We start from the raw sequence: 20,214 nt of genomic DNA, 5'->3' as shown, positions 1-20,214 counted from the left end.
CTTAGACAATGAATAGAAAGTGTTTTCTTAGAATGAAAAAGTTTGGTAAAGATTTATGTCACTAGTGCGTCTATATCGTAGAAATTAATGCGAATATTCCAAATGGAGGTTCAAACATTAGTATTCAAGGGTGGAAAGAAGGTGAAAACATTTATTTGAAAAGAGTGGACTTTAATGACAAACTAGCCACTCAGAATTAGTAAAATTTTACTATTTTCATGGAACTCAATTCACTGCACTTCTCAATTGTCATAGGGGCTGTTGGCCTAGGTGAACAGTTGGACCCACATATCATAAGTAATCCAAACTACGCATAAATAAAAGATATTCAAAATTAACCAATTGTTAAATAATACTATATTCCATTTCTTTAAGTAAAATTTTGTACTCAAATTTTATGAATAAAAAAAATATATAATTAAAAAACTCTATTAAAAATGACCAGTGAAATTCAATATAAGAATTAATTACCAACGAAATCTATAAATAATAAAGTAATTGAAAAAAAATTAGACTCTAGTAATAGTCCTGGTGCACAACTTTGGAATTTGGATGAAATACGTAGAGCTCCCTAATTTCCGCAAGCAAATGGTCAATTAATGACCGCAATAGGATAAATATGAGGAAACATGTTTCACTTGATTTTTTTTATCATTTTTGTTTTTTGTTTTTCTAAGTGTAAAATACGATAATATTTTAAAAATAATTAAATTATGTTTGCCCTCTTTATTTTAAATTATACACTCTTTACTCTATAATGAGATATAAATTCATTTTAATATAAATGAGCTTTTTAGATATATTGAGATTTTCAATATAATTCACAGTTAATTTTAAACATTTAATATCAGTTTTGTTAAATTACATGTATGTTGAAAATCATATCACTACTACTTTTACCTACGCAATAAATATAATATATGTTGGTATATTGTTAAAAAGTGTGGGTATAAACTATAATGACACATAAAATATGTTATTAAATCTAATTTAAATTCAACACTAAAATAATGTGTGACTATATAACAAATAGATATATACTTATATATATTATATTTATATATTATAATAATGACACTCTTTGTATATTGTAGTGTATTCAAATGAAATAAGACTATTATTGATGTTCAAACAAGTTCCCTTTTTTTTTTTAATAACATTTCCTTCATTCTTATTTCTTTTAACTACATGTGGCCTATAGTTTTAACCTTTCCTATATACTAGTATGTAGAGTAGTTCAAGAATGTAAGGATGCTCAAGTCATAGCTTAGCTGAACTTCACGTTAATCAAATCCAACATTTTGGTCGGTCCATTTGTTTGGAATACTCAGACTTTATCTGGTCATGATCTAACTAATGATCAAGTTAAAATTGGACAAAACTAAGTATTTAAGACAAAATTCACGAGTTTAAACAGGAGTACGTTAATTTGAATAAGCTTCTTTATATACTTTTAAGGAAAAAAAATGAAATATTTTTCATAAACTAAAATTAACATATACAAGTTATAAAATATATTTTAAAGAAACTAATAAAAGAAAACATTTACAAATTAGTTTGTGTATTATGAGTTAATTTTAGCTTTTAGAAAAATTTATTTAATTTTCTTTCTTATTTTTTAATTCTTAATATACTTTTAAAAAAGTTTATCTACGCATATTCAAAGTCTTTAAAATTTTTAGAGAACACTAAAATTAAGAAACGCTTTTTATTTTCTAGACTTTGGATATTTGAGAATCATATTTGATCTTGAGTCAACTCATGATAAACCCACACTAAGAATGACTCCTTTTTCATTCACTAATTATGAAATGTTAGTAAATTTGCAGAATACGTTCCAAAAAGAAAAGTTTTCGGATAGTGATCGATATTTTACAATTTATTTCTATTGTGTCTAATTAATTTGACGGCAACAAAATATATGTTTCTCTTTTCTTTTGAGAAAAAAAACTGTTGTATGATAATCAAACGAATCTTATTAAGCTACTCATAAATTATAACACAGAAAATACCCATTTTCTTTTGGTATATAAAATACATTTGGGGGCAAGACTTAATCACAGCATCACCCTGTATTGGCCAAAGTTTTCATCTACCGGGCTCAAAAATGTACTCCTTCACTTGGCCCAACACAAAGGCAGGCTGACACAGTGACACTACATTATGTCCAAATTCAAATTGGACCAAATACTCCTTGCAAGTAGGGGTGTGCAAAAAATCCAAATTGATCCGAAGCGCTCCATAACCGATCCGATCCATATTGAAAAATCTGATCTATTTTAAAAAAAAATCCGAACCGAACCATTTTATAAAACCGGTTTAGTTATCCGATCCATTTTTACAAAGTGGATCGGTTCGGTTCAGTTAGGTTTTCTAAAAAACCCGATCCATATATGAGTAAAAAAGTGGATAACTGCACCGCACCGAACCGATCCAATTTCAAAAAAACTGATCCATATTTTAAAAAAACCAAACCGATCCACTTTATAAAAAATGGATCGGTTAACCGATCCATTTTTATAAAACAGTTCAGTTCGGTTTGGATCGGTTTTTTTTGAAAAAACCGATCCATGAACACCCCTACTTGCAAGCTCTTAATGAGTAGTTAAATATTGAATCATAATATATATATATATATATATATATATATATATATATAATAAAATTATCAGCTATGAAAAATTGTATAATTAGTTTGGCACAAAAATATATTTTTCTTATATATCCAATATCAAATTCACTATATAATTAACCACTAAGATTATTTGTCTAATGATTGAGAGGAATGAATTAGAATAGTTAGAAGCATAAAGGCTAAGTTTGATCTACATTGCATTACAAGAAATGTTACATACAGTGACATATAAAAAAGTGTCACTACAGATACAATATATGTAGATATATCTATTTGACACATAATTACATATAATTTTAGTATTAATTTTAAATGAAATTTAATAACATATTGTATGTGTAATATGTCACTATAACATATACATACACTTTATAGCAATATATCAATATATATATTATATCTATTATGTAGATAAAAGTAATTTTTAATGACAAATATTATGTCACTATAAAGTACATGTCATTATATGATAATAATTTTTTTATATTAATAATTATTTTTATAATCTTTTCTATCTTTAAAAAAATTGTTATATAATTCATAGAATTACTCAAATAATAAGTTCACCTAAGATGGTAATATTAAAATTCAATACAAGTATGAAACCCAAAGGTAATCACACAAATGGTTGCTACCCTGTACATGTAACGTTGTTACCATAAAAAAGGAAAAAATATATACTTTCATTTTCCTCCCTCATTAATGTTCTACATGTGAAACCTGCAAATTTTGTACATTATAATTCATTTTTTAATTTAAAAATTCGTTTCATTTTATTTCATTAGCTTAAAACTATAAGTCCACAACACATGTATCATTTGTCCATTCACTTAGGTAAAACAATAAATTAAAATAAGACATTTATTTATTTGATTAAGATGCTTTAATTTTTTCACTGAAAAGAGGATATTTTGACCAAAGATATTTAACCATAAATTAGTTTAAATAATTAACTATTAATAACCAAAAACGAATAGTAAAAGTAAAACTTAATTATTAGAGAACACTAAATACATATGCCTTTCCAAAAACAAAGGAAACTTCCATCTTTATTTCACTCGCATTCACTTCCTTTTGTCATACATAACATTGTATGGTTTCTTCAAAGACATAGAAACCAAGTGACAAAGTCAAATTAAAAGCAAAACAAAAGAGAAACCAAGAGGATGGTTTCAACATTATTCATGATCTTGTAGCATCCACTTCATAACAAGCATTAATTTGTGCCTGTAAAACAAGATTCATGAGTAATCATGTTCAACAAGATTAAAATTAAGAAAGAAAGAAGAAAAAAAACTTGGTAGACAATGTAAAAGAAAAAAAGTTCAACTAATTATCTAATCATAAACTCCACCATCTTTCATTTTAGTCTTTATATCTATACATTTACACTACTAAAACATAAAGTTTGTTCGTGTAAAATCTAAAACCTAAATTTTTTAAGTATAGAAACTAAAAGTCTATTTAAATGCAAATTTAGAAGAATTTCAATAAACTCTCAAAAATTCAACTATTCTTATTTAAATAGATTCTAAAACAAAAGTTGAGACGCAAACATATAAGAAACAAATGAGTAATTAAACCGAGGATCAATGAAGCGAGAAACTTACCACAAGCAAGTGGTGGTAGTTGACACTGAGAAGGGAGTTGAGAAGCGACCCTAATGGTGTTGCATAGGCAATCACGGTCCACGGAATGAAGTGCATTGCAGCATGCAGCATTAGGGTTTGTGTTGGCTGCACCAGGCACCACAAAGGGTGCACAAACATTCAGGTTAGCTAGCTCGTTTGAGCAGGCACCGCTCTGTGCCCTAGCCATGTGGGTCCCATGTGCCACAACCAAGACCAGCAACACTGCAGAAACTAAGAGAGACTTTCCTGATGAAGCCATTTATGACTTTAGTTAATTCAAACAACTTGTCGTTATAATTTGTTTACTATACTCTTGCTGTGTATGGTTTGGATGTGTAGTGTCCCTATTTATATGATGAAGTTTGGTAGTGATCAATGCATGGCTCGTTCATTTCGTGAGTCACCTACTATGAGTTTTTAGGTCACAACTTTGGTGTTGGATGCAAACTGTTACATGAGGATGATCATGTGAGTTCAATCGTTTTTCCTCTCTTCCTTGGCATAATGCTTATCTTCACTTTCTTTGAAGTCTGATATTATGAGGTGATATGAGTGCACACATTTGCTCTTATACTTTGGGTATGAGTGTATAAAACATAGGTTTGAATAAAGTTTATGCAAAGTTATGCTCGAATGATTTTTTTTAAAATAAATATATATAGAAAAAAAGAAGATATAAAAGAATTTAATTTCTTCTAAGTTATGATTAATTTATGTTTAAGCCAAAATCAATTTTTGAAAAAGTTAAATGATAACTATTATAAATTAATTTATATATCAATTAATTTAACTTAAGGGAGAAACTTAATTATTTTATCTTTTTTGTATTTTACTAAATATGTATTAAAAATTATTCAAACATAATTTGTGACCAAGCAATATATTTTTCTTCCTTAAAATTTTCACAATAATTTTTATAATAATCAAATAGAAAGAGAAGAGATCGAGAAATATAAAATAGCATAAGTTATATGAAATTAAAGGAGAGAGATGGAGTGTATTTTAAAAATATTACAAAAAAAATCATATATTAATAATTTGGTATTAGATTCCCATTTTTTTTGTCATAACTTCTTTCTATCTAATAATATCTTTGATTTTTATATTTTAGAAACAAATAAGAGTGTTACTTTTAATTATAAAATTATAATCTGTATTCTTAACCGTACTAATTATTTTTAAATATATTAATTAATATTTTTGTATTTTTAATTTATTATGAGTCTGAGTTATTTACTACTTTTCATGAAAATAAATATATTTATTACATTACTAACACTATAGTCATACTAATTAATTGAAAATTAAATATAATATTATTTAATTTAAAAATATTTTTAAAATAATATTTCAAATTATGACGTTATTTTTGTTACTTAAAATTAATTAATTTAATTACTTATGTGAATTAAATATTTATTTTTGGTAGTAATAATTAAACTATCTATTATTATTTGAACCATTAAAATCAACTTATTAATGAAAAATTCAAACAATGTGTTCATTGTAATTCCGACAAACAGAAAAATTTGCCGACATATAACATTTTATCCTTGGACTATCTTGTAATTAGGGATGATAAATAAACTCGTACATGTGGGTAATACCTGAACCTGTCCCGACTTTGACGGGGAATATCCGGTTTGACTGGGTACGGGTACGGTAAAACCTGATAAATTAAACCGGATACGGGTACGGTATGGGTATATACATACCCGCCCCGTACCCGTACTCGTACCTGATTTAATTATATTAAAAAATTTTAATATTTTATTATGTGTAATTATTTATTATAATGTAAAATATTTATAGTTGTATAATTATTAAGAAATTTCTTGATTAAAATATGAGATAAAAAAATAATCTAATTATAATTATAATATAATAAAAAAAAATTTAAAAATATTATATATTTAAAAAAAATTTTTACGGATACGAGTACGGGTACAGGTATACCCGATACCCTACGAGAACGGGAATGAGGATGAAAATCACATACCCGGTAAGTACAGGTACAGATATGACGAGGACGAAGACGACTATCATAAAACCTGTACTCGACCCGCCCCGTTGCCATCCTACTTGTAATATTAAAAATAATCCTAGTTAAACTTTTCATTGTCATTAAAGGCAACCAGTCCAAACCATTTATTATGATATGCATATATTTAAAGGTTCAAAATATGCTTTTGTAGGATACTGGATTTTTAGCCTTGAATGCATTACAGTAGGCAAATGGAAATATGATTGATTTACCTCTTTTGAGATCATATGTCCCCACAATTCGGATTGAGTGACATAATTAAAGACATGCAATTTATAGGTCCTTAGAATCAGAAAATATTACAGACTTTACCCCAAGAAAACTTGCTTATTGGTTTGGATAATGAAATCAATAGCTCCTTAGAATCAGAAAATATTACAGACTTTCCTGCACAATTGAGAAGAACATGGTTGGAAGATAACCAGTCCATACCTAAAATCACATCTAATTGTGATAAAGGTAAGCAGATCAAACTTACAAGAAATTTTTTATCACCAATAAAAATAGGACAGTCTGAACAAACTCTATTGGCAATTACAGATTTGTTTGTAGGGGTTGAAACAATTAGATTATTCTTTAAAGAAGAAATTGGTAATTGGAGGTGTTGAACACAATCATTAGAGATAAAAGAATGAGTTGCGCCTGAATCATACAGTACATTTAAAGTTTTGCCTTTAATGAAACATGTACCTTGTATTAGATTGTTGTTTTGAGCAGCTTCAGTTCCAGTTATGGTATAAACTCTCCCAGTTGTAGGAAGTCTCGGTTTGGTTCCAGAGGTATTCGTGTGCGCCTTTGATTGTCCACACTCCGAAAACACATGACCCGGCTTTCCATACTTGAAACAAACAGGTCCTTTGAGATGACAGTCTTTAGTATAATGACCCTGTCCACACTTAAGACACTTAGCTTGATTATTCATGGGTCTACTGGAATTTCCTGTAAATTGAGAAGATTGGGTTTTCCATTGAGGTCGATCATAAGGTTTTCCTTCATTATTCCTTTTTTTATTAAACTGAGGGCCAAAGGATTTTGGTCTATTGTCCTTATTATGATCAAAACCTTCCAGAAATCGACACTTGTATATTAATGTGGGAAAATCAGAGATTTCTAATATCCCTACTTCCTTTCTTAATTCTGGTCTAAGTCCATCCTCAAATTTAATACACTTCATTCTCTCATCAGGGTGATAAAAGAAAGTAGAGTATTTTCCCAATTTCTCAAACTTAGAAGCATATTCTCCCACTGTCATGTTCCCTTGTTTTAATTGCATAAATTCTATTTCCTTAGCCCTCCTAACATCATTAGGAAAATATTTTTCAAAAAATTTAGCTCTGAATACTTCCCATGTAATAATTATTCCTCCTCCTTCTAATAGTCTCCTAGTACTATCCCACCAATATTCTGCTTCTCCTACTAACATAAATACTGCATAATTTACTTTTTGGTTATCAAGACAGTTCATGGCTCGAAATATCTTTTCTATTTCTTTAATCCATAATTCAGCCTTTTCAGGATTATACCCTCTGTCAAATTGGGAAGGTTTATTACTTCTAAATTCTACCAGTCCTTGTGACTCCCCCATTCCTTCCGATCGTTGATTCCTTAATAAGGCGGCAGCCATGTCTCTAATAGCCTGCACAGCCTCAGTCAGTTCTGTATTTCTCCTTTCGACCATCTGAAATTTATAGATTAGTTTATTATACTAGAAACATGGTTAGCACATTTCCCCAAGTTACACATGGAACGTTGCTCTAATACCATTAAAATGTAACGTCTAGTCGTGTTAATAATAACTTTAATATAATTATAATATACTTTATATAATTAATATCATTATACATAAACCAAAATTTTATTTTTCATACCCTGGCTTACATATAGTTTTTTTTATTTTTTTATATATGCATCATATTTTGTACAAAAGAAAAAGGAAAAAAAATAATGGACATTCTTATAATCTACTTAATTCCTAACTAATTATATAATGTCTACATATCAGGTTGATATAAGTTCACTATTGGGTTAACATGATTGGTTGGAGGAAGATAAAAGGTGACTACAATTTGTCCATCTATGATAACGGGGTTTTGTTGGGTTGGTGAAAACATAAAAGATGATAATCCTATTCCTTGGAAGGTAACTGCATTGGCAGATGCGTCCATGGCCCAACTGGTACACGGAAAAACTGCTGTGATAACGGAAGAGAAAGGACCCGGTAGAATTGGTAGATCCATCTATTTATTTAATTATTATATTACATAAAAAACATAAGGAGTGAGAACATTTTTCAAAGAAATATTTATAATCATAAAGCGCGTAGCAATAGTTAATATTAAACAATATATATAAAATTTGAATTACATTTGCAGTGACTAGTCATGATAAATGAGCATTATAATATCAACCAGTGCAAGAATTTTTAATCATAACTTCTTACTCATTTAAATTCCCAAGGTCAAACCTCCAGCTACAAATAATTCAAATTTTATCTTCTATGGCCATAGAGTAATATTTTTCTTTAAAATGAGTCAAAGACATTTTAACAAAATTATATTATAATTAATCATAAAAACAATCACGCTAAATAAATTTGAGAATTTATCATCATTTAAGCTTTAATTAAATAACATATACTTAAATAAAATATATTAAGAGTACCAGTTAATTAAATGACAATGATAATTATTATAAAATAATTAAACAATATAAAATATGAACATATTAATAATTATTATGGATAAAAATAATCATAGAATAAGAAAATAAGTGAGGTTAGGGGCACCTCACTAGATAAAAATAACATAAATAAATAAACATAGGAGTATATAAAATTAAAGAGTTCCCCCTTACATTCTTATCCCCGTAATTGTGATTCTTATCTCGACACATTCACATTCCCTTTTTCCTAATTGCTTATATATATATATATATATATATATATTCGCTGCACCTGCACATTACTTTTTTTTTTAATTATTTATATAAAAATATATAAGGCCATGGTAGGATTTGAACCCAGGACCCAGCGCATGTTGTCCTTAAGCACAACTACTGAAATCACTGAACTATTTTATTTTATATGTCTATAATATCATGCAAATTTATAATAAGTTATTTTTAGTAGGTAATATTTATAATATAATTAGTTAGCGCATACACACACACACACACACACACATATATATATATATATGTATGTATATATATATATATATATATTTTACTGAACATAAAATTTAATAAAATAAAACACTATTTTATTTATTTATTTTATTAATTGAATCATAATAATTATAAATATTTTATAATTTTATTTCACTAAAAATGTTATAATAAAACTTTTATATATATATATTTATAGTGAAAATATTATACTTATTCTCTTATATATATATATATATCTATATCTATATATATATATATATATATATATTATCATAACTAAAATTTCAGTACACTTAATAATAATGTTGAGAATATTGTTATCTAAAAACATTAGGATATTACATCTATTAATAGATAGCGCTTCTAAAACAATGCTATCTATGTATATGCAAATAGAAAGCACTTCCTTTTAAGTGCGCTATCTATGTTTAAGTACTTAGATGACGCTTTTAAAAAGAAGTGCTCTCTATCTTTGAATGTATAGACAACACTTTATGTTAAAGCGTTGTCTTTGGTTTATCTTATAGAAAGTGTCTGTAGCAAAAACGTTTTCTATATTCTAGCCAATAGAAAGCGCTTCCTTATATAAATGCTATCTATATGTTTAATTTTTTTTTAATAATTTTTTTTCATCATTGACACTTGTTGATTTTGCTATGCATGCAAAAATAAATCCCAAGACATAGAACTATAACAATCAATCAACAATGTAGCCAAATTTGATTCAAAAATATAATGTATAATGTATACATTAAAATTAAAAGATTAGTTTATATAAACCAAACATGTATTACATTTAGTTTGTTGCAATAATAGTTACATATATTTAAACACAATCAATGCTTGTTTATTACCATGCAACTCCTAGTCTTAGACTCAAATAAAAAAAAGGAAATGTATATAGACCTAACATATTACATTTAGTTATTTGATGACATTAACTTGAAAGTAACATATAATCAATGCTTGTCCAATATCATGTAGTTCTCGCTCTTAGAATATTCCACAGCCCATTAGTTCTGCAAAGAAAAGAAAAATTATAAGTCACCAACTAGATACAATATAAAAGAAAATGTATAAAGATTAAAAAAATAGCATAAAAGAAAAGTGGCATGGCCTAAAAATGCTATAGCAGAACATACTAACCTACAAGCATTTTTTAATGACATATAAACACCAATCTTCTCTAACTTCTGTGATTTGATCATTAGAAAATCGTTGCACGCTGCATCTAGGGAAGTACTGAAAAAAAATAAAATAAAATAAAATAAACCAACTGAGGTTATACATAAAAGGAATTATAAGAAACTAATATATTTTATACATCTTTTGGAATTGCCCCCCTTCACAATAGGTGATAATTTCCTTCATATACCGACAAATGTAATATCCACAATCGTTGCCATTTGATTGCTTCGGACACTATAACCAAAAGGCAAAAATATCAATATAATTAAAATAACATATTTTTTCATAAATAAAATAATACAAAGATAGCATTTTTTAATAAGCGCTCTCTATATAAAACCTTATTATGACGCTTATTTAATTAAACGTTCTTTTAATGTTTTATGTTTTAAAACACAACACTTATTAATTAAGCGCTATCTAAATAGTGCTATCTATTGCCACTTTTGGTGTAGTGAATTTTCATAATAATTTTTATAATAATCAAAGAGAAAGAGAAGAGATAGAGAAATATAAAATAGCATAAGTTATATGAAATTAAAGGAGAGAGATGGAGTGTATTTTAAAAATTACAAAAAAAAATTATATATTAATAATTTGGTATTAGATTCCCATTTTTTTTTTGTCATAACTTCTTTCTATCTAATAATATCTTTGATTTTTATATTTTAGAAACAAATAAGAGTGTTACTTTTAATTATAAAATTATAATCTGTATTCTTAACCGTACTAATTATTTTTAAATATATTAATTAATATTTTTGTATTTTTAATTTATTATGAGTCTGAGTTATTTACTACTTTTCATGAAAATAAATATATTTATTACATTACTAACACTATAGTCATACTAATTAATTGAAAATTAAATATAACTATCATTTATATTATTTAATTTAAAAATATTTTTAAAATAGCATTTCAAATTATGATGTCATTTTTATTACTTAAAATTAATTAATTTAATTACTTATGTGAATTAAATATTTATTTTTGGTAGTAATAATTAAACTATCTATTATTATTTGAACCATTAAAATCAACTTATTAATGAAAAATTAATTGAAATAATGTGTTCATTGTAATTCCGACAAACAAAAAACTATAAACTGTTTGCCGACATATAACATTTTATCCTAGGACTGTCTTGTAATATTAAAAATAATCCTAGTTAAACTTTTCATTGTCATTAAAGGCAACCAGTCCAAACCATTTATTATGATATGCATATATTTAAAGGTTCAAAATATGCTTTTGTATGATACTGGATTTTTAGCCTTGAATGCATTACAGTAGGCAAATGGAAATATGATTGATTTACCTCTTTTGAGATCATATGTCCCCACAATTTGGATTGAGTGACATAATTGAAGACATGCAAAATGAGTTAGAACTAATTATATTTAGTATTTGTTATATGTAAATTATAATTTTAACAGTAGTTAGATACTCCCTCATTTTTTTTTTAATTTCTTGGCTGATTTTAGAATTTGTTTTCATTTATTTGTTTTTTTTAATTTAAGATAATACTAATACTTATCAATTATACTCTTATTTTTTTTACCCAACTTAATTTTTTTATGGACATAGTATACATAATGTCTCAAAACTGATAACTATAGTCAAGAAACGTGACTTTCACTGGACACCTAACTTTTATTTAATTCACACATTTAACTTATGTATTTATTATAAAATAAAAATGAAAAAATATATAATAAAAAACTTCAAAAGACAAAAAAATTATTGCATTTCTCAATTCATATATAAAAACCTTAAACTTATGTTTAAAAGAACTGAGATAGTATGACAATGCCAATGAAAAGCACTTCGATAACCCATAATTTTTTAGCAGTTAAAACTGAATTTGCAATCAACAAAATTTGCTTGTACTAGCCCCAAAAGAAAAAATAATGAAAGTAAAAATACAAAAGAATAACAATTAACAAACTAAAAAAAAAAAAAAAAAAAAACTAAAGTAGCAAAAGAGAAAAAACTTAAATAAAGGGGCCTCTAAAAGACTAAAAGTGTATTTAACTATTATTGTCGGAAGTGGCTGGAGATGTCCAATAATTCTTCACAGCAAATAAAAGTTTCTCTCTTTCAAGAGGCCCATCTTCATGATCCACGATTTGACTCTCCCAATCCATGCCATTGACTATACTCTTAACCTTCACCAATATATCAACATCATCTCGTATGATCACACTTCCTTCAGGTCTAAGAATCCTATCCATTTCTAACAAAATGTCTTCCAATTCACATCTACAACGCATGAGCAGATTTATAAGATTCTAATGAATCAGAATACTTTAAACAACATAATCTTAGATTTCAAATCATGAAATGCACTTCTAAGATTGTAACTATCACCATAGTATATAGAAAAGTCTACTTTTGCTTATATCTAATGTATATGAAACTTTTGACAATAAACCCCTACTTTATAGTACGAGATTGTAAACATTTAATTACTTTAATTCACAAAACCCTCACTTTAATCTTAACTTTACAAAACATCTTTCAATATAGCTTTTTTTTATTACACTTTCTTTCTTTCTTTCCCCACAAGTGTCCTTTTAAGTAATCATGTTTGAGACACTGTAGGACATGTGAATACTTTTTTTTTTCTTTTTCTTTTTTTTGCAGAAATTTAATCTTTGATTTGCTACGCTGTGGGGAGACTAAACCCGTATACTAAAACAAACCTTATTGAAATCCTTTTCATTCAGAAAATTAGGATTACATTGGAGTTTACTAAAACATTCAAGTTTGACTTGATAGCTGAAACAAATCTAAATATTCAAATTTTGTTGGAAATAATCTTGCAAACTAAAACATGCAACATAAAATAAATGTATACCTGTCATTGTAGAGGCTGAAAACTGAATCACCATGAATTAAGTCATATGTTCTAGGATAAGTAGACATTGCTTCACACCTGAAACATAATCGATGACCACAAACATTTTAACTTCAGAGTTAAAAAAAAGAGGGAGATAATTTAATCAAACAAAGACCACAAGAGAATACTGAGCTAACCAATTATGGTATGTTCCAATCAACCCCCTTTCATATATTGCACCAAGTGTGTCAACCTTGGCCTGCACAGGAACCACATTCATGACCCAAACAGGAGAATCTATTAGTGCAGCAGCAAATCCACCCAAGTAAGCATTCATGTCCAAAAGGTTGCGGTATCTCCCAGCTTTTCCTAGTTGATTATTAACCTTCTTGTAATATGATATCCTTTTCTTCCACAGCTCATTATCTGTTGAGAAAGTTTCGGAAGTGACCCCCTTTATGGTCCCCTTAGAAATCCTTGGTGGTGTTGCTTTTAGTCTGGCAGGCCATTTTTTCAATGCCCCACCTGCAGTTTCTTCTTTGTTGGACACTTCAGGCAGAGGACTCAAACATGTTTGCATATCTGTGTACCTGAAAAGCGAACAAAATTAATAAGTAAAGTTAAATAGCTCAATAAGTTGCAATAATTTCATTCAGTATTATCAAAAGGCCTTATAGTTTAAAACTATGCATTTTAAAGAATTTAATATTTATGGATTCTCCGTGTTAAACTTTTTAGAATGTCATCAATTAATTCAAATTTATGGTAAGTATGACCCTTAAAGTAGTTATTAACTTATCATAAGAGTTAACAAATTTATCATACAAGTCAAATATAAAATTCTCTATTTAAACAAATTCATGTAATTGATAAAAAGTATTTATTTCTTTCTGGGTGAGTGACTAGATCTCTCTTTTTAATCACATTTTTTTTTATTCAGAAGACTCAATTTTGAGACATTATTTAAAAGGATATTATTATCTTTCAGATCAACAACTTATTGGTATAAAAACTCTTAATCTATGTGTGAACATGGACTATTTTTTCTAAGCTTAAATATATTTAATATTAAATTTATAAAATAAATTTGTTAATCATTCTTCAAATTTAAAATTAATCTTTTAAGTCTCCTAATTTCAAAAAAGTTTATTAGTCCCTCAATATCACTAATAAAATTACTAACATGGGCTGATAATCACTAATAAAATTATTTTAATATGATATTTTTACTAACAATAATAATTAGAATAATTAGAAAATAATTTTGTGTAACATGTTAAGAGATAATTGATTTTTGATGGGAAGATTCTCAAATTTAAGGAAAAATACTAAACAAATGGAAATATTTACTTGAAAAAGAATGGCAAGGATAATGGGAAAATGAAGCACATACCAGGCTTTGTCAGGGTTACTCTGTGGCTTGCAGAAAGGTCTGTTTTGAGTGAGCTTAGATTTGGCTTTGCAATCCAAATGGTTTTTTGCTTTCTGCCAAATGGCTATGTCATCTTTCTCCACTAGCTTGTTCCAGCACAGGCTTTTAGCTACATTCTCAATTTTGGTCTGCTCTGCATTCAAATCCTCCTGTGTTCTTTCCCATCCTTTCCAATGTTTTCTCCACCGGATTGGTGGCCCAGATAGAATCCAATACCCACCAGGCCGTAGAATTCGATCAATTTCATTTAAATAAAGCCCATCTAAATCAACAAAACAAGTGAAAATTATAAAATAAGCAAGTTAATGATGAATCATCAAGCTTCATTCATTATAGCTTTAAATATAGAGTGAATTACACAACACCCACACCCTTGAGCTTTCATCAAATTTCCTTTCATACCTTTTCCTTTTACTTCTACATTAAAAGAAGAACTCTTAGTTCTTTGAATATTTTTTAAAATAATGTCTATCACCATTTAATGATTAAGTGACAAATATTTAAGAATAAATTACACCATACAACTTATTTATTTTTTAAGGATTATAGCAACTTTAATAAAAAGGTCTGGGTGCAATATTCTTTAAACAATTAAGGATTGTTAATATAATGTCTAGGGGTATCAAGATAATGTTTCTCATACAATTAAAGAATTAGTGTAAGGGTAAAAAAAGTAAGAAGTGTAAGTACACTTAAAAAAAAAACAAAACTCTAGAGGTGTTTATATTATTTACTATGTATTTTAAATTTAAATATGTAACATTCGTGACATAACATAACATACTTAGAAAGTTGTGACATAATGAAAATTTATAAACTCAAAAACCTATTAAACTAAACCTTCTTTTTATTCAATTTTTCTTATGATGAAAGTAAAGTATTACCATATTCAGCCCATGGAATGAGGCAGCGAGAACAGTGTGCCATGTCAAAAGCTCTTGAAGGGAAAGGCAACCTCTTAGAGGCTAGGACCCCAATAATTGCAGGAACCCCTCTTTCAAGAGCAAACTGAACTTGTGCTTCGTGGGTGTCCCTTGGTGCAATTGACATTGTTATGATCTCACGTGACAGAAGATACGCACCCCAACTAGCAACCTGCATCACCAAACTTTAACTAAGATAACTTTCAAGATTTCCCTACTATTGCACAATTCATCAATCAAATCTAGTAAGTAATCTTCCCAAGATGTCATCGGGACATCACATTTAATGTAATCTACCAACAATAACATGGAAGGATAGCATAATCAAACATTATTATGTATCATTCTATACATTAATCGAAAAGCTACATTAAGAAAATCACAGGTTGTTTGTGACCGACCAGACAAATGCCTCGTTAGGGGGGAAAGACAAAAAAAGTAAACTAGTATATTACAAATAATCAACCATAGGTTTAGGCCATTCCTTTATGTTATTTAATTCCCTTTCCCACCAAAGTATAGTTAAACGGGATGAAAGATCACAATCACAATCACAAATAACAATATATATAATATATACTTTGGAATCTAGTTGTAGTACAAATGCTGTTTGTAAACATTTTACCCCGGGAAGCACATTCCAACTGGCCCGGTTCATTTCTTCATTTCAATATGGACTTTGGTTCTTTCTTTATTTTTTTATTTTTGAATTTAGACATTACAGAAAGAGAAAAAAAAATTATGGATGGAATCTCGAGTACCCTTTCTATATTTAATCCATAGACATGGTCATGTCATGATACCATATGGTTGTATGGGTTGCGTCGCAGATTTCTAGGCGCCGCTCAAATGCAAAGACAAATGCAGTGTCAGGAGAAAGCCTTCCATGCTTTTGTAATTTTCATATTCTATTTTAATCGATGCACCGAATTAAGCAAAAGAAACAAACATAGACCACGGATCAATGTATTCATGATAAAACGAACACGGACAATGTATTGAACTATTTTTAAGACATGTTATAATTTAACTTTTATTTCTAACAACAATAAATTGATTTTCTTACTGCAACAAATCTGATGGCTAAAAACCTAATTAGTACAATTCTAGCATCATATTAAAAATTAAATATTCTAAAATTTAAACTATCAAATGAACGTCCATTTGGTATGTTTATAAAAATTACAAGTTAAATTTTTATATCTAGTATGAGAATTTTAAAAGTCCTTTGAAGAATTTAACTGTCTCAAGAACACGAATTGTTTTTAATTTAATTTTTGACATAAATATTCCTAAATTTAATAGATAAAACTTGGGTATGTAGTTGGTTGCAACTAAGATTTGACTTCATTAATACACACATTTATGTATATTATGTGAAAATTTAATTGATTCTGACATGGGTCCCGAGGATTTTGATAGAGAAAATCCATGAGAGAATCATTACTCTTTTGGGTGAAGGGCAGACAGGCATTTTCACTTGGTTTGGATCCATTTGAAAGAATTAAAGACGAAAGTTTGGCATGAGAGAAACGAACAAATTAGAGGCCTCGTTACCAAAAACCCGTCCCCAGACCAAGACAAACTCTCTCTTTCAATCTCAATTTTCGAATCTAAACCATTTCCACCATTCTCTTCCTCACTTAATCACTCACACTCACTCCTCTACTTAACCATCTTCTAAAGTTACGAACAACAGCTCCTAAAGACCTTTTCATCAAGACTTAAAACAATTAACACGAATGTGAAATTGAATAAATTACTTAACCGTTTAGTAATGTCAAAAGATAAAGAACCCATTTTATTATAGCTTAACATATCGTCAAGTCATGACGTGATGTGGCATAGGATAAATCCCAATAAATATTATCATGTGTAACAATAACTTTTGTAAAAAAATAAGTCACATAAAAGTAATATATTATTATCTAAAAGTGTAAAAATTTGACCATAGAAAAAGCTTAAAAATTTTATACTAAAGTTCCATACAAATTAAACTTTACATTAACTTACTATAAAAAAAAAAAAAAAAACTTTTGAAAAGTGGGGCCCGACACGGTGGAAACAGCATGATTATTGTACCAAAAGTAAAAACAGGAAGAAGGACAAAGACGCTCAAGAGTGAAGAGACCCCTTCATTTTCCAAATAAAAACGATTTTTGTGTTTTTTGTTTTACATTAGTAATAAGAAGTAATAAGAATAATGTGGGTTGCTGTGGTGTAGTGGTTATCACGTTAGTCTTACACACTAAAGGTCCCCAGATCGATCCTGGGCAGCAACATTAATATTAACACACAAAATCCATTTTCATCTCCTTTTTTTTTAATTTAAAATTAAAACTGAAAACAAAAATATTAAAAAAGGAAAAGAAAAGCGTAGGTACCCCACAGCCAGTATCCACCGCGGTACGGACGGAACCGTCTCGGAGGTTAACCAAGCGAGCAATGTCGTCGATGTAGTTATCGGCGCCGTCGGGGAACATGGTTCCGCCGCCGGGGAAGTGGAAGCGGTCGCCGTCGTAGCGGATCCAGTTCTGGACGGCCTTCTCGACGGTGAGCTGGCGGTGGGGGACGTTGGCGTACCAGGCGACGTCCCTGCTGGCCGGCCACGGGAAGGGGTTGCGGTAGCCGTGGGGCGCGGGGACGCGGCACTTCAGGGCCTCCGCCGTCCCCGGGCAGTGGCGCTCGCGGTACACCATTCTGTGGCGCGAGTAGCGGAGGGAGCGCGCGTGGTCCTCGCAGGGCGTGTACTCGGTGAGCGAGGCGCGGCAGGGGGGGAAGCGGGGGCTGGCGGCGGAGGGAGGGAGGTTGGCGGCGGTGGCGTTGTGGTGAGAGGAGAAGTCTAGGTGGGTGGTGAGCGTGGGGTTGTGAGGGCATGGTGTGGGTGTGGTTTTGGTGGTGGTGGTGGGTTGTTGGTATGCGCCGAGGAGGTAGGAGAGGGTGCAGAGGAGGGCGAGGAGGGTGTAGAGGTTTGTCTTTTTGCAGGGCTTGGTGGGTTTGGCGGCGGCAGGCATGGTGGTGGTGGTGGTGGTGGTGGTGTCAGACTGAGAGTGTGAGGGGATTGGTGGAGAAAGGGGTTTAAGTGTTAGAATTTGTAAGAAAGGGAGTGGTCGTGTGTGTCATATACTACATACTTACACAACACTGGGACCCCCTTTCCACACCCACCAATCGCAACTCACTACTACATACATACATATAATACTTCTTCATCATCTTACTCCTAATCCTAAATCTTAATCAATCATTATATAATATATATTCATAATATTTAATTTACTTTTTAAAAATTAATGATACTTAATTATATATATTATATGAAAACTGGTTAGACATCGTATTCTTCAAAACTACCGGATTATTTTTCGAAACCAGGTTGTGTTTTTCTAACGCCGGATTCACTGCTATCCCTGGAAATTGGAAAATGCTAAGTGCCAACTACACTCAATTCTCTTGGTTCAAATTTATGAATTAAAAAATATAAAGAAAAAACATTTTTTTCTTCTAAAAATACTCATTCAAATTCTTTAACAAAATTATATAATCGATAATTTCATATTAATAATATAGTTATAAAAAAAACTTTGACATTTTCATCTTCTTTATAATAACTATTTATTTGGATAAGAATTGAAATAAAAAAAAATAAAGAGAAAAAAAAAAGAGAGAATAAAATTTAAAAGCATTAAATATATGTTTTTTTTTTTATCAACATACATTAGTTTAATTGGTATTATAGTTGATCTTCAAACTTTAAAAATTCTAAGTGTGAGACCTGTAGCCTTCTCCCCCCTCTCATTTTTCCTTTCTTTCTCATTCCCTCTCTTTTTTCCATTTCCTTCTTCCAAACCTCTTTCATTTCTTGTTGATTCTTAAGGTTACTGAGCAATTGGTGCGCTAAGGAGCTTTGAAGCTCGGAGTCAGATTCTCATTCCATCTTTTTCTTCTTCTTCAACATCGGAGTAGCTCGAAGTTCATTGTTCACTCCTTTTCGAGATAAGGGAAGCTAGAACTCGAATTTGTTGTACCTTTTGGGTTGCATGTGGTTGGATCATCATCTAAGGTGTGATTTGGGAGCTGAGTAGTTGAGTTGGGTGGGTTGCATGTTGTTGGGCTATGGTGTTCTTGAATGTGTTGGGTAAAAATGGGAGATCATGAATGTTGATGCATGCATGTCAAAGTTTTCGTGGTTTCTGGGTTGCTTGAACGAGTGTAGTAGTAATCATGGGTGTAGATCATGTTTAGGGGGAAGATTGGTGAAGATAAGGAGAGGATCGAAGGTGAAAACCATAGAATTTCAGAAATTCTGAGACTTACAGCCATGACCGTGGAGGAAAAATGAACTAGT

The 20,214-nt window shown here is 29.6% G+C and overlaps 2 protein-coding genes and 1 non-coding gene across 3 annotated transcripts; 1 reads left to right on the top strand and 2 right to left on the bottom strand.

The window, feature by feature from the left end:
* Positions 1-3,656: 3,656 nt before the first annotated feature.
* Positions 3,657-4,597, bottom strand: LOC109803725 (stamen-specific protein FIL1). The gene is made up of 2 exons (XM_020365409.3): positions 4,246-4,597; positions 3,657-3,862 (listed from the first exon to the last, which is right to left on the bottom strand). The coding sequence occupies exons 1-2, from the start codon at positions 4,523-4,525 to the stop codon at positions 3,852-3,854; spliced, it is 291 nt and encodes a 96-aa protein (XP_020220998.1). The 5' UTR covers positions 4,526-4,597; the 3' UTR covers positions 3,657-3,851.
* A 7,876-nt stretch (positions 4,598-12,473) lies between these two features.
* On the bottom strand, positions 12,474-19,011 carry LOC109804566 (putative methyltransferase PMT16). Its single transcript, XM_020366420.3, has 6 exons — positions 18,251-19,011; positions 15,828-16,038; positions 14,905-15,205; positions 13,709-14,101; positions 13,530-13,607; positions 12,474-12,931 (listed from the first exon to the last, which is right to left on the bottom strand). Exons 1-6 carry the CDS (start codon positions 18,878-18,880, stop codon positions 12,700-12,702), a joined length of 1,845 nt encoding a protein of 614 aa, XP_020222009.2. The 5' UTR covers positions 18,881-19,011; the 3' UTR covers positions 12,474-12,699.
* Positions 18,076-18,148, top strand: TRNAV-UAC (transfer RNA valine (anticodon UAC)). Its single transcript has one exon. It is a non-coding gene; the product is annotated as a tRNA-Val (tRNA).
* Positions 19,012-20,214: the final 1,203 nt, after the last annotated feature.

Source organism: Cajanus cajan, chromosome 1 (genome assembly GCF_000230855.2).
Source record: "Cajanus cajan strain Asha chromosome 1, NIPB_CcT2T_4, whole genome shotgun sequence".
Taxonomy (NCBI): Eukaryota; Viridiplantae; Streptophyta; class Magnoliopsida; order Fabales; family Fabaceae; genus Cajanus; species Cajanus cajan.
Note: the sequence above shows the minus strand (reverse complement) of the source record. Positions and strands in the feature narration are given on the sequence as shown.